A 14,015-nucleotide genomic window follows, 5' to 3' on the forward strand; every position below is an offset into this window, starting at 1 on the left:
AAATTAAGCTGTATTTGTCTTTTTAAAAGGAAAGAACAACTAGATAAAAACAAAACAATAAATCACCAACACATGTATACATGACACAAAACAAGGTTCTTTTAAATGTTGTTTGAAGTAAAATGTTACCTATCCGTATTATCTTCACTTCAGATCAATAGTATCAGAAAATGTAAAATAAGAAACCAAAGTATATCAGTAGGTGATTCTCTTTGCCATTGTTTTCATCTCGTCTATACTTTTACAACAATTAAATTATTGGTTTTGGTGGGCTACCCCAAGATTTTCAGTGGCCCCATTTGGCAACCACTATGATACATTTCTGGAGGCGTCACTGCCTGGACGCCAGGGTCTGCGACCTGGTCCACTGCCATGCGAGTGTAGTCCAGGCCCAACTGGACTGCTCCGATGACGACCCTGGAGAGGCAATCTGCAACCAGATTCGACTTGCCAGCCACATGTTTAATGTCTGTGGTGAACTCCGAAATGTAGGAAAGCTGCCGCTGTTGACGTGCCAACCAACGCTCCGCCACTTTAGACATGGCGAAAGTGAGCGGTTTGTGGTCGACAAACGGCGTAAATTCCCGGCCCTCCAGCAAAAAACGGAAATGCCGCACGGCCAAATAAAGTCCAAGGAGCTCTCGGTCAAAGGCGCTGTACCTGCGTTCTCTGGGCGTCAGCTGGCGGCTGAAAAAGGCGAGTGGCCAAGTGCCCTCCACCCACTGCTCGTGCACCGCGCCAACAGCGTAGTCCGATGCGTCTGTGGTAATGGAGATGGGAGCCGTGGATGATGGATGCGCCAACAGGGCCGCCTGAGCCAACGCGGTCTTGACCTCCATGAAAGCAGACTGGATTTTTTCTGGGTGAGTAGATGGGGTGTCCTTCTATCACCCTGCAGTGAGATGAGTCTTGGATCAGGGAGAGATTTCGTTTTATTCTTATCTAAACACAGGGCTGATAGCTCATATATGGGATTTCAAAGGTCTTTTATTTTGAAACTCTACATCATAATGTCCTGATTTTTTCTGGGTGAGTAGATGGGGTGTCCTTCTATCACCCTGCAGTGAGATGAGTCTTGGATCAGGGAGAGATTTCGTTTTATTCTTATCTAAACACAGGGCTGATAGCTCATATATGAGATTTCAATATGAGATTTCAAAGGACTTTTATTTTGAAACTCCTTACATTTTACATTTACTCGTGGTAGTTATACGTAGTTTGTTTTAAATATTTATTGATCACATTATATAGTACATATTTCTTAATTTAATATGTTTGGTTTGTTTTTATAGGTGCTTTTGTTATTGACCGAGTAAGCGCTGGGATTTTACCGTAATGCTTCTATATTCGCGCACCCCAATATCACGTGCGGGCTGGCTTGACTGTGTTTTCCCAAGTGGAGGCTGGCTTGACCGCAGTCGAACCGCGCATGGTAAAAACGCTCTCCTGTGTCCCCACGCCGGCTTGCTGCTGTCGCGTCCAGTCTCCCCAAAGCCTTCTTAACTGTTGCGGGGGCGCTGAGTGTCACACCAAGTTGCAGTTGTAATGGAATATATATTTAAAAAATATGTATTTTTCAGCAAGTGAACATTTCATCACTAAGTTCCTTTTTTTTCTACAAGCTACACAACTTTGTTTCTTCTTCTGTGACTTCAAATTTGGTCCAAAGATTCTTGGATAATTTATTTTATGTAAATGTATGCACACAAGCTCAGATTTTTTTTTCTGCAAGTGCTCGCATTTTGCACCATATCTAACTTCATACTAATTGCTACAAACTTAAATATGAAAAGGTTCAACGACGCACACACACATCATCTCGGCTCGCGCAGCACGCTCACAGGCATAGATTGCGCAATAATGTATTGCGCAACTCGCTTGGAGGTGCAGTGCAGGCATATTGTTATTCAATAGAATGCTTAATTAGTTATTTTGGAAAACATGTTTTTCTTTTAGCCTATTTACCTCGTTAACGTAAATAATACTCATTACATTGACACATGCATTATTTGTGATTAAAATAATGGTTGTTGTATTAGCGACCCCCACAGATGTATGATGTCACTGCATCCTTGGGAGCTCATACCCCTCCTTGTGGGAGCTCAGCTTCCATTGGCTCACAGTCACACATAACTCGAGCCCTGCATGTGGCGTCTCGTCGCTACGGTTCTCTCTCTGTGTTCCTGAGAAAGTGTGTGTGAGCTTCAGCTCTACTGATCCATCATCTGTGTGTCTGGATAAACCTCCGAACGGACTCTGTGCTCTTTTTTCTGGAGCGTTTACCTCGGACTATAGGAGCTAGCTTAGCATGCTAGCTGGAAACACGTTAGCAACACTAGTCAGATTGAGAGTTTGACGGAGAGAGAAACGGTGTGTTTAACGGAGTCTGCAGGGAAAGGTGATCTAGGAAACATGAGTAAAGTCCAGATGCTGCTGTCGTTGAAGAAGCAGCGACTCACTGCTGCTTCTGAAGAGATATTTGCTCTGTTTGAACAAACAATAGCAGAGCACGAGGAGGAGCTGTCTCTTTCCAAAGAGGAGAACAAGAGACTGCAGAAACTACTGGACGCTGTTTTACAGCCTCAGCTTCGGATACACAGAGCAGGTCTGTTCCCTTTACTCTTCATTAACACTTTAAACTCTTCAGTAACACTTTATTATCACATTAATAACACTTTAGACTCGTTATCAGCACTTGCTGCAGGTAGTAGATCCTGAAGTAAAAGTACAAACACCACACTGTGAAAATACTAATAATAAGTTAAAGTACTGCATTCATATCTTTAAGTACAAGTATGTAAGTATTATGAGACAAATGTACTTAATTATAATTTATTACGGAAGAGCAAACCTACCAAAATAAACTAAAAATACATACATTGAATAATATGCCATTTAATGTACTGATTTAAATATTAACCATACATGTAGGCACTAGTTTAATGTGCTCATTTACTTACCTTTTCTTTTTAAATGTGTAAAAAGCAAATAAATAAAACACTTTGGATTAATTCAAATTACGGGAAAATAATTCATTAAAAAAATCAATAACAAATATGTTCAATAATTAAGTAAACGCATCTAAAATGTTACTTGATAAAGAATAGGGGAACTATACAAAGGTCATAAAGTAATTCAAACATTAATATAAATGAATGTAAAATCTCATCAATCAATTATTGCCAACATGTATTTATAATATATTCTGTATATTGTAGTGCCGAGAGACGGGAGTCGGAGGCGGGGCATCAAAGGTACAAGCTAGACTTTTATTTAGCAGTAACGAGCGTCCACACTACAGCTTCAAAAAAAGCTTGGAGCTGGGCGTGTCTGGAGCTTGGGGATTTTATTCAAGCAACGCGACCAACAACCAATCACATGAATCTTCCGCCCCCGACATACAAAGCAAAAACCCCCGGGATTTTATGGGAGCAATATATATATATATATAAACTCCCCAAACAGGCGAAAACCTACCGGTTTCACCCACTGTCTCTGCCACCTCCCTCCATGCCTGGTTCCTCCGGTTTGTATCCTGGTAGGTGAAGAGTGTCTGGTCATACAAAACCGATTTGCTACAGCGATAATTAGTTTCTCCTCCAACTTTTTTTGAAATATAGAAATGAACGGCGGGATATCTCTCCCAGCTTAGACGCGGTTTGATTGGCTATGGCTTGAGCTGTCAGATTTTACGGAATGGGATTTGATTGGCTGGCGCTGGCTACTCCGGCGTCAGAAGCAGATTATTTTGCTGCATTCCCTTTCGCAATGATGCTCTCACTGTCATGCGTTATACATCCTGCCCCCCCCCCCCCCTCCCTAAAAGCCCTCAGCCAGGTTGTGTTGTGACTTGCAGTCTGTTTAATAAATCCATATAAACACGTCACAAGAGAAGCTTTAGTTGCCGTGTCTTTATCCTCCGGTCTCTAGCGTACAGTCAACTTTTACTAACTATCAATATTGACCAGAAATAATCGTGATTATGATTGTTGCCATAATCGAGCAGCCCTAGTTTGAATGCAGGATTTTAATTTGTGTAACAGTACTTTCATTCTATAATGTAGTGCAGGGCTATTCAATTGGTGGCCCACAGGCAAAATCCGGCCCCGGGGGGATATTTGCTGGCCCTTTGAGTATAATGTTAAAAAGTAAGAGAGTAAGAGTGCCTTTATTCCAGAGAGGGTGTTAAATTGAGAGATAGAGGGGGAGACATTGCCTGAAACTTTAGCGAGCTCGGGTTTCCAACCCACCTAATAGCTACTGTAGTGACAACTCCTGTCATTGATTGCATCTCTGTGTGAATGATTAGATAATTTCACCTAAATCAAATGAAATGATGTTAAAAAAAAAAAAAAAAAAAAAAGTTTTAACAACATGTTTATTTATTGACTTTTCATTCCTGTATAATCATTTTGCGCAAAGATGGCACTGTTTGTCAGAGCACTTCATCCTTCTGGGATTTCATGAAGAACAGCTCCAACGCCTGTGTGTATGGGAACACCTCTGGTGCTGGTCCATTAACTGCCAGTGTTTCCCACAGATCTGTTTCCCACATATCTGAAATAGCGGTTGTTAGCAGACCCTTCACGCAATGGCAGAGCGAACAGGTTCAGGCAGGGCCCATAATGATAGCCCTATAGTTTAAATCTACTACCCACACATGAACATATGGAAATGGGTTACTATTTAAAAAAAAAAAAATGTATTTATAAATGTATTTAGGAACCTATCCATGTGATTTTTAGTGGGGGTCGACCTCAAATCCTCTAGAGGGTCCAGGGACATGCCCCCCCGGTAAGATTTTATTTTTTATTTTGGAGTTAAATGCATCAATCTGGTGCATTTAGAGGGGAAAATATAGAGACTAGATCTATGGAAACACCTATATTAAACAGAACTGTATACATTTCAATAATCATAAAATCATGGCCATAACCAATAACATACCATTTCCAATATGAAAAAAACACTGAAACTTGTTTATTAATTTATTTTTGGTTCATTTATAGTTGTGAGTGTGTCTGTGCTCATGAATCAGCCTCTCCTGTCTCCCTCCTCTCCCCCTGCTCCTCTTTGAGGCAGCAGCAAAAACTAGTTTTCTCTCAACAAGTTTTAAAAGTGTATCTTACCTTTTTTCACCTTAATGTGTTTACATAACTGGTGACCACACCGTTTGAGACCCACTGAGAACTTAGACTAAGTTAACTATCTAAACACTCAGAGAGTCCTTTACCTCACCTGAGCTTATCCCGAGCTTGAATGACACACAGAGACCAAGCAAGGGCTTTGATTTATGATCTGTATGACAGTGGCCATGTCGGCAGGCCACATCATGTGGACAGCCAGTCCTCCTGTGTGAGGCAGGTCACTTAACAGGCCAGAAGGAGGCGAGGTCAGTGCAAGGGAGCGAGGGATCATTGTCCACAAGTTAATCGATCGCAGATGGCGTCGTGGTCACGGACGAATAAAAAAAAAAATTATAAAAAAAGAAATTATTCAAAAATTATAAAAAAAAAAAAACCTAAATGGGTCGCGAAATATACTTGGGCGGCCGTTAATATACCTGGGCGGCCCGCCCAAGTATAGTCTATGTGTGGGAAACCCTGCATTGCGGCTAGTGCTAAACCAGAATAATTTTTTTTTTAACGGTAAGTGGAAAGGGGCTGGGCTACATGAGGTGAATTGAGCCAACATAATTAGAAATCTTTTTCTGACTGCGTTATTGTGGCAATTCTGCACTCACAACAGGAAAGAATAAAAACAGAGAGGAATCAATAAAACACAGACACAGATATAGTTGATTAATTATTATTTCGTTGTACAACAATCAATAATAATGAGGAAACATGAATTTAGAGACCGAAGCCTCCACAGTCACATGCATTCTGGGGCCAGAGCGGGCGACGTTGAGGCGCATCTTAAACTCCATCCATCTTCTCCTGCTTATCCGTGGTCGGGTCGCGGGGGTAGCAGTTCCAGCAGAGAGCCCCAAACTTTCTTTTCTCTGGCGACATCAACCAGCTCTGACTGGCTGATCCCAAGGCGCTCCCAGGCCAGCGAAGAGATATAATCCCTCCACCTGGTCCTAGGTCTACCCCTTGGTCTCTTCCCAGCTGGACATGCCTGGAACACCTACCTAGGGAGGCGCCCAGGTGGCATCCTAACTAGGTGCCCGAACCACCTCAGCTGGCTCCTTTCGACGCGAAGGAGGAGCGGCTCAACTCCGAGTCCCTCCCGGATGACCGAACTTCTCACCTTATCCCTAAGGGAGACACCAGCCACCCTGCGGAGAAAACCCATCTCGACTGCTTGTATCGCGGATGCATCTTAAACTGCTGGCTAAAAATAAACGTAAATACAGTAAGATTGTTATTCACGTCGGTGGTAATGATGTTCGTTTACGCCAATCAGAATGCACCAAACGTAATGTGGAGTCTGTGTGTAGTTATGCTAAAACAATGTCGGACACCGTAATATTCTCTGGTCCCCTCCCCAATCTGATCAATGATGACATGTATAGCCGCATGTCATCATTTCAGCGCTGGTTGTCTTGGTGGTGCCCAGCAAACAGTGTGGGCTTAAATAATTGGACAGCCTTCTGGGGAAAACCTGATCTGATTAAGAGAGATGGCATTCATCCTACTTTGGAAGGTGCAGATCTCATTTCGGCAAACATTTCAGGGCTTTGTGGAAATCCATGACAAACTGGAGTTGAGACCAGGAGGCGGAGTCACAGTCTTACACGCTTCTCTGCGCTCTCTCCTAGGCAGTCATCCATAGGAATCCCGAACCCAATAAAATACCCAATATTAACGGTGTGTGTGTCTGCCCAAGGACAATTTAAGGTAAAACCTAATAGAGGTGTCATACATAATAACCTAATAAAAGTAAATGTAACAACTACTACAGTGCAACAAAACAGGAAGATTAAATGTGGTCTCTTAAACATAAGATCTCTAGCATCTAAAGCAATATTGGTAAATGATTTCATATCGGATTATAATATTGATTGCAGCCAATCTTATTTGTCACAGTGTACCGTGCACCAGGTCCTTATTCAGAATTCTTATCAGAATTCTCTGAGTTTTTATCAACTTTGGTACTTAAAACAAAGTAATTATCGTAGGTGACTTTAATATTCATGTTGACGATGATAAAAATAGCCTTACTGTTGCATTTAACTCTATATTAGATTATGTTGGTTTCTGTCCGAGTGTAAATAAACCAACCCACTGCTATAATCACACTCTCGACCTTGTTCTGACTTATGGTATTGAAATTGAGCAACTATTAGTCGAACCGCATAATCCTACTTTATCCGACCGACACTGTTACTAGACTACAAAACATTAGTCAAAAGCTCCTGCAGCAGAAACCTATCTGTTAGTGCTATAGCCACATTTAAGGAAGAGATTCCACCAATACTTAACTCGATAGCATGTCTGCATGTAGGGGAGGAAACTTATGCAAAATGTACACCACCCCAAATTGATCATGTTGTTCATAGTGCTACAGATGCGCTGCGAATAAAATTAGACTCTGTTGCTCCTTTGAAAAAGAAGAAAATAAAACAACATAGATTAGCTCCATGGCATAATGCCGAAACCCGCAAAATAACGCAAAAGTCGAGACAACTTGAAAGGATATGGCGTTCCACTAAACTTGAAGAATCTCGTTTAATTTGGCATATTACTCTCAATGAATATAAGAAAGCACTGCGTAAAGCAAGAGCAGCCTACTACTCTTCATTAATAGATGAGAATAACAATAATGCAAGATATAGCACTGTAGCCAGGCTGACAGAGAGCCACAGCTCGATTGAGCCTTCTATTCCCATAGCACTCAGTAGTAATGATTGTATGTGCTTTTTTAACGATAACATTGTTACTCTTAGAAACAAAATTAATGACCACTTGCCTTTGACCAGTATAGTGTTATCAACAGCTCCCGGAAACGTAAGTTCTAATATTACACTAGATAGTAAACTAGAATGCTTTTCAGCCATAAACATTGAACAATTACATTCAATGATTCTCTCTTCTAAACCATCAACGTGCATGTTATACCCAATTCCAACTAAGCTGTTGAAGGAAGTTTTTCCATTATTAGCACTTCTTTATTAAATGTTATGAATATGTCTTTATTATCAGGCTATGTTCCACAATCATTCAAAGTAGCAGTGATAAAACCGCTTCTTAACAAGCACAACCTCGATCCAGAGGTTTTAGCCAACTATAGACCTATTTCTAATCTTCCGTTCCTCTCAAAAATTATTGATGGTCGCAAAACAGCTGTGCGATTACTTACAAAACAATGATTTATTTGAAGATTTTCAGTCTGGCTTTAGAACACATCATAGCACAGAGACAGCTCTGGTTAAAGTCACAAATGACATTCTAATAGCCTCGGACAGGGGACTTGTCTCTATACTTGTTTTGCTCGATCTCAGTGCTGCATTTGATACTATCGACCATGATATCCTATTGCAAAGACTAGAGCACTTAGTTGGCATACAGGGAACTGCTTTAGGCTGGTTTAGGTCCTATCTATCTGAACGCTCTCAGTTTGTACGAGTCAACGATGAATCTTCCACGCAAACCATGGAGTGCCACAGGGCTCAGTGCTCGGACCTATTTTGTTCACATCAGTTAATCAGTTAATCATCTAGATGAAATTCAAGACTGCCTCAAGGACTTAAAAACGTGGATGACCTTAAACTTTTGATGTTTAACACGACCAAAACTGAAGTTATTGTACTTGGCCCGAAGAATCTACGAAACAAATTATCTAAAGATATACTAACTATGGATTGCATTAATTTGGCCTCTAGTGAGACTGTAAGGAATCTTGGTGTTATATTTGATTAGGATTGATCCTTTAACGCCCACATAAAATCTATTTCAAGGACCGCCTACTTCCATCCACGTAACATTGCAAAAATCAAGCATATCTTGCCTCAAAACGATGCAGAGAAACTAGTCCATGCATTTGTTACTTCAAGACTGGATTATTGTAACTCCTTATTATCAGGGTGTACCAAGAAGTCAGTCAAGTCGCTTCAGCTGATTCAAAATGCTGCAGCTCGTGTCCTGGATCGCGAGCCCTGGATCTTGAGTCGTGGCTGTGGTCCTGGATCATAGATCCTGGATGGATATCCTCGTGGATTCATCTTCCTATTATACACACATGCATTTCCAAACATTTGGACTACCTATGTTGCAAATGTATTCTCTTTTCAATTTACACACGGCATCTATTGCACGTCTGTCCGTCCTGGGAGAGGGATCCTTCCTCTGTTGCTCTCCCTGAGGTTTCTCCCATTTTTCCCTTTAAACTGTGCGTTTTCTCCGGAAGTGTTTACTTGTACGATGTGAGGGTCTAAAGACAGAGTGTGTCGTATTTTCATACTGATATTCTGTACAAACTGTGAAGTCCACTGAGACAAATGTAACATTCGTGATATTGGGCTATATAAATAAACATTGATTGATTGAACATTACCTTGCACACAAGCAGTCAATATTGATAATGCTCCAACGAGTACAAGTCTTTCATATCATATATATATAGCAGCTGTAATGAACGCACACACAATTTCCCTTACATTAGCCAACACACCCACATATGTTCCATATGTACCTAAAGAGGTCATTATCTCATGACCTCTTTAGGTGTAATTCATACCCTGTCAGGATATGAACCACCTAACTAACAAGACTTAACTGTATTATCCTGAGGAGGGCCTCTTTGCACTTCTGCTCTCCCCTAATAATTGCGGAAGAGACGATGGGCCTCTCTTCTCTGGAAACTGTAATTCAACAATATAACTAATTATATTGACTAGGTCCAAGACTGATATAACAGTGTGTTTCCTGTTTCCTGCAGATGTCCAGCAGCTGGTGGTGGTTAAAGAAGAGCCACTCCCTGACCAGCAGGAGTGGGGCTCCAGTCTGGACCAGGAGGACCCAGAGCCCCCCCCACACATTAAGCAGGAACAGGAGGAACTCAGGATCAGTCAGGAGGGAGAGCAGCTTCAGGAGCTGGAGGAGGCTGATATCACCAAGTCCACTTTCACTCCTGACCCTGTGAAGGGTGAAGATGATAAAGAGAAACCTCAGTCCTCACAGCCTCATCAAAGACAAACTGAACACATGGAAACAGAAGCTGATGGAGATGACTGTCGAGGACCAGAACCAGCCAGGAACTCAGATCCAGAGAGCAGTTTACCACCAAAGATTGAGGACCACACTGGAGACTCTTCTGAACCTAACGCTGAACACAGTGCTGATTGGAAGGAGACCAGAGAACCTGCCTCAGGCTCAAACTCACTGAAAAATAGACAAGAATCTGTCAGTGATCCACAACGTAGTGCTGAAAAGAAACCATTCAGCTGCTCAGTCTGTAAGAAAGCTTTTAGATATAGAAAAGATCTAAATCGACACATGAGAATCCACACAGGAGAGAAACCCTTTCGCTGCTCAGTTTGTGAGAAGGCTTTTTCACAGAATATACATTTAAAAACACACATGATATTCCACACAGGAGAGAAAGCACACAGCTGCTCAGTCTGTAAGAAAGCTTTTTCACTGAATATAACTTTAAAGACACACATGAGAATCCACACAGGAGAGAAACCATTCAAATGCTCAGTTTGTGAGAAAGCTTTTTCACGGAGTGAAAATTTAAAGGAACACATGAAAGTCCACACAGGAGAGAGAGCACACAGCTGCTCAGTCTGTAATAAAGCTTTTTCACGGAGGGAAAATTTAAAGGAACACATGAGAATCCACACAGGAGAGAAAGCACACAGCTGCTCAGTCTGTAAGAAAGCTTTTTCACGGAGTGGAAATTTAAAGACACACATGAGAGTCCACACAGGAGAGGAAATATACAGCTGCAATGTTTGTGACAAAATATTTAGATGGCGTGGTCGTTTCCAAAGGCACAAGTGTGTTGGTCGTCAGTCCTCACAGCTTAATGAAATTCAAAGTGAGGATAACGGAGAGGCAGAGCCTCCAATCAGCAGCTCAGCTGAACACATGAAAACTGAAGCTGAAGGAGAGGACAATGAATAAGTCTTAAGACAGTTCACACGTGAGAGAAATCTGTCATGTTACATGTAATACGTTACTCCCTAAGCCTGTTTTCACCCATCTGCAACCGATTCGCTAATAATCACAAATGTTCATTTCTTTGACACTTGACTCGACTATTTCTTGTTTAATAATCGTTACATCTCCTCAGGACCAAGTTCCCATGTCCTGCCTTTCACCTGCTGATCACCCACTGCTCATTTAAGGTGGACTGACCTTTACAATGGACAAGCTAGTCTTAGTGTCTTAATGCAAACGTTTTTGTAAAGTGACGCTAGACCAGGGGTGGCCAACCCGCGGCTCTCGAGCCGCATGCGGCTCTTCAGTTCATATCGAATATTATGTGAGTTTGGGTGAGAGACACTGACTCCTGACTAGTGTTGCACGGTTTACCGATACTTGAAAGGTACCGTGATACCCTGCCGTTAAAAACGTTACGATTCCTCCGTTTCATTAGTATCGGTACTTTAAGAATGACGGGGGAAAAGTACTCCGGTGAGAAAGCGCCGTTTTAATAAGAGCCGTGTGTGTTCAGCGCTCTGCTTCCACTCCCTGCACTGCAGCTGTGCCTACAGTCCCGCCCCTCTCAAGCACGCTCCAAGTCCCTCCCCTCTCTCGTGCACACGCTAGCTGCCAGAGCATGTGAGAAAACGAGAAGCATGGCTGCAAGTGGGAGTGCAACTGCCGCTGCGCCTCGGCTTGTTGACAAAAAAGACGTCAGAAGCGAAATTTGGATGTATTTGAGCGATATCTCTGACAGTGAGGGCAAGCCTACGGACACCACGAGGCCTGTCTGTGAGAAATGTATTAATTGTATTTAATACGAATTATTGTCATTTATTTTATTTATTGTTCTCATTGTTTAAAAGTTTGTATTATGGTTATGGTTCTGGTGTGAAATAAAGCACAATAATTACATTTAAGACGGTTTCCCTTTTTTTAAGAAAAAGAATCGGAATCGCAATTCTTGACTTGGTATTGGTCGGCACCGCTGAAGACTCGCTGTTTGAGGGCTTGATAGCCCACTCCCCCTCCACACCGCTCCACACTCGTTGCTTTGGAACAGCCCTCAATATGGCGGACCCTCCGTGTGAACGCGCAAACGGAGGGGTAGGGTGTAGGAGGCGGTTTGGGAATGGGCTTATTGGAGCGCGGGCACTTATTTTTGTGGGCACGCTCAAGCCAGTTACTGTGGGGTGAGGTGAGGCACAGATGAGATCTGCCTCACCTTAGAATGCGTCACCCCACAGAAACTGTCTGGAAAGTGGCCTCTAAGCGCATGCCTGCACCATCTCACTGTAGGTCACCAATTTAATGTTTGTAGATCCCTTTATTACATTTATCCTCACCATCCATAGTCTCTAAATAACTTATTTCATGTATATATGATATTTAGTCCCGCTGGTCTCATCATACAACGGCAATGAGAAAAGCACCAGGGGAGGCAGCCATAACCTCTGCCGCACTGATGGGGGCGCACGTGAGCCCACAGGTTCTTGTTACTACTGTTATTCTACGCAGAGACGGTAGACGCAAACAACAAGCTAGACTTTTGAAACTAGAGGAAGATAAGGAGGACTTTTACAAAAAAGTAATAGAGATTGTTGTCCAGAAGGATAGCATGGACTTCATCTTCAAGTCAAGGTAAGACCACAATTTTGAAAATGGGATCTTACTAAGAAAGAACAATCCAATATTTAGATTTTGGGTAACCTTTTGTTGAACGGTCTGTTTGAAATGAATTGAAGCATCAGACTAAAAAAGCTTTTGAAAATAACCGAATATTTCGATTAAGGTCAAAATATAATATTTGTAAATTTGACTCAAAGAGTCAGTGCCTCACCAGCCATGAACCTCACCGCACGTCACTGATATACACATATGTGTATATATATACATACACATCAGAGGTTAGGCTAGACTTTGTCGCTGCCCGTCATTTTGACGGGCAGGATCGTAACATTTCCGTCAAAATCCATTATTACCCGTCGGCCTGTACACAACTCTGCCGGGGGGGGGACTGTTAGCGGCGTGTTATGCATGCCCATTGCACCTCGCAGGATCGCGCACAGCGTAAAGCAAATACTCACAGTTCTGTTCGGCAAAGTTAGGTTTGGAAACTATATAATTTGTTAATGCATAACACCAGAGCCTCGCTGCAAGGAAACTGTGGCGCTGTTCTAATCCATCAAAATGGCCGACGGCTTTCAGATTTTTCCGTCATTGTGAAAAAAAATCCGTCATAGACAGAAAATATTCGATTAACGGGACCTCTGATATGTATATATGTATATATGTATATATGTATATGTATATATATACATATATATGTATATGTGTATATGTATATACGTATATATGTGTATATGTATATACGTATATATATGTGTATATGTATATACGTATATATATGTGTATATGTATATACGTATATATATGTGTATATGTATATACATATATATATGTGTATATGTATATACATATATATACGTGTATATGTATATACATATATATACGTGTATATGTATATACGTATATATATGTGTATATGTATATACATATATATACGTGTATATGTATATACGTATATATATGTGTATATGTATATACATATATGTATATACGTATATATATACGTATATATATGTGTATATGTATATACATATATATATATATATATATGTATATACGTATATATATGTGTATATGTATATACATATATGTGTATACGTATATGTATATACATATATATATATACGTATATGTGTATATATGTGTATATGTATATACATATATATATACGTATATGTGTATATGTATATACACATATACATATATATATATATGTATATACACATATACATATATATATATATATGTGTATATGTATATACATATATACGTATATGTGTATATGTATAT

At 41.0% G+C, this 14,015-nt stretch overlaps 1 protein-coding gene across 1 annotated transcript in view; it reads left to right on the plus strand.

The window, feature by feature from the left end:
- Nucleotides 1–10,306: 10,306 nt before the first annotated feature.
- The window catches only part of LOC139434672 (zinc finger protein 227-like), a 26,123-nt gene continuing 22,414 nt past the window's right edge, over nucleotides 10,307–14,015 (plus strand). Inside the window, exon 1 of the mRNA XM_071204562.1 lies at nucleotides 10,307–10,932. Coding sequence (XP_071060663.1) covers nucleotides 10,443–10,932 — 490 coding nt within the window. The 5' untranslated portion in view covers nucleotides 10,307–10,442. The remainder of the gene's footprint in view (nucleotides 10,933–14,015) is intronic.

The sequence above is a fragment of the Pseudochaenichthys georgianus genome, chromosome 10, assembly GCF_902827115.2.
Source record: "Pseudochaenichthys georgianus chromosome 10, fPseGeo1.2, whole genome shotgun sequence".
Classification (NCBI taxonomy): Eukaryota; Metazoa; Chordata; class Actinopteri; order Perciformes; family Channichthyidae; genus Pseudochaenichthys; species Pseudochaenichthys georgianus.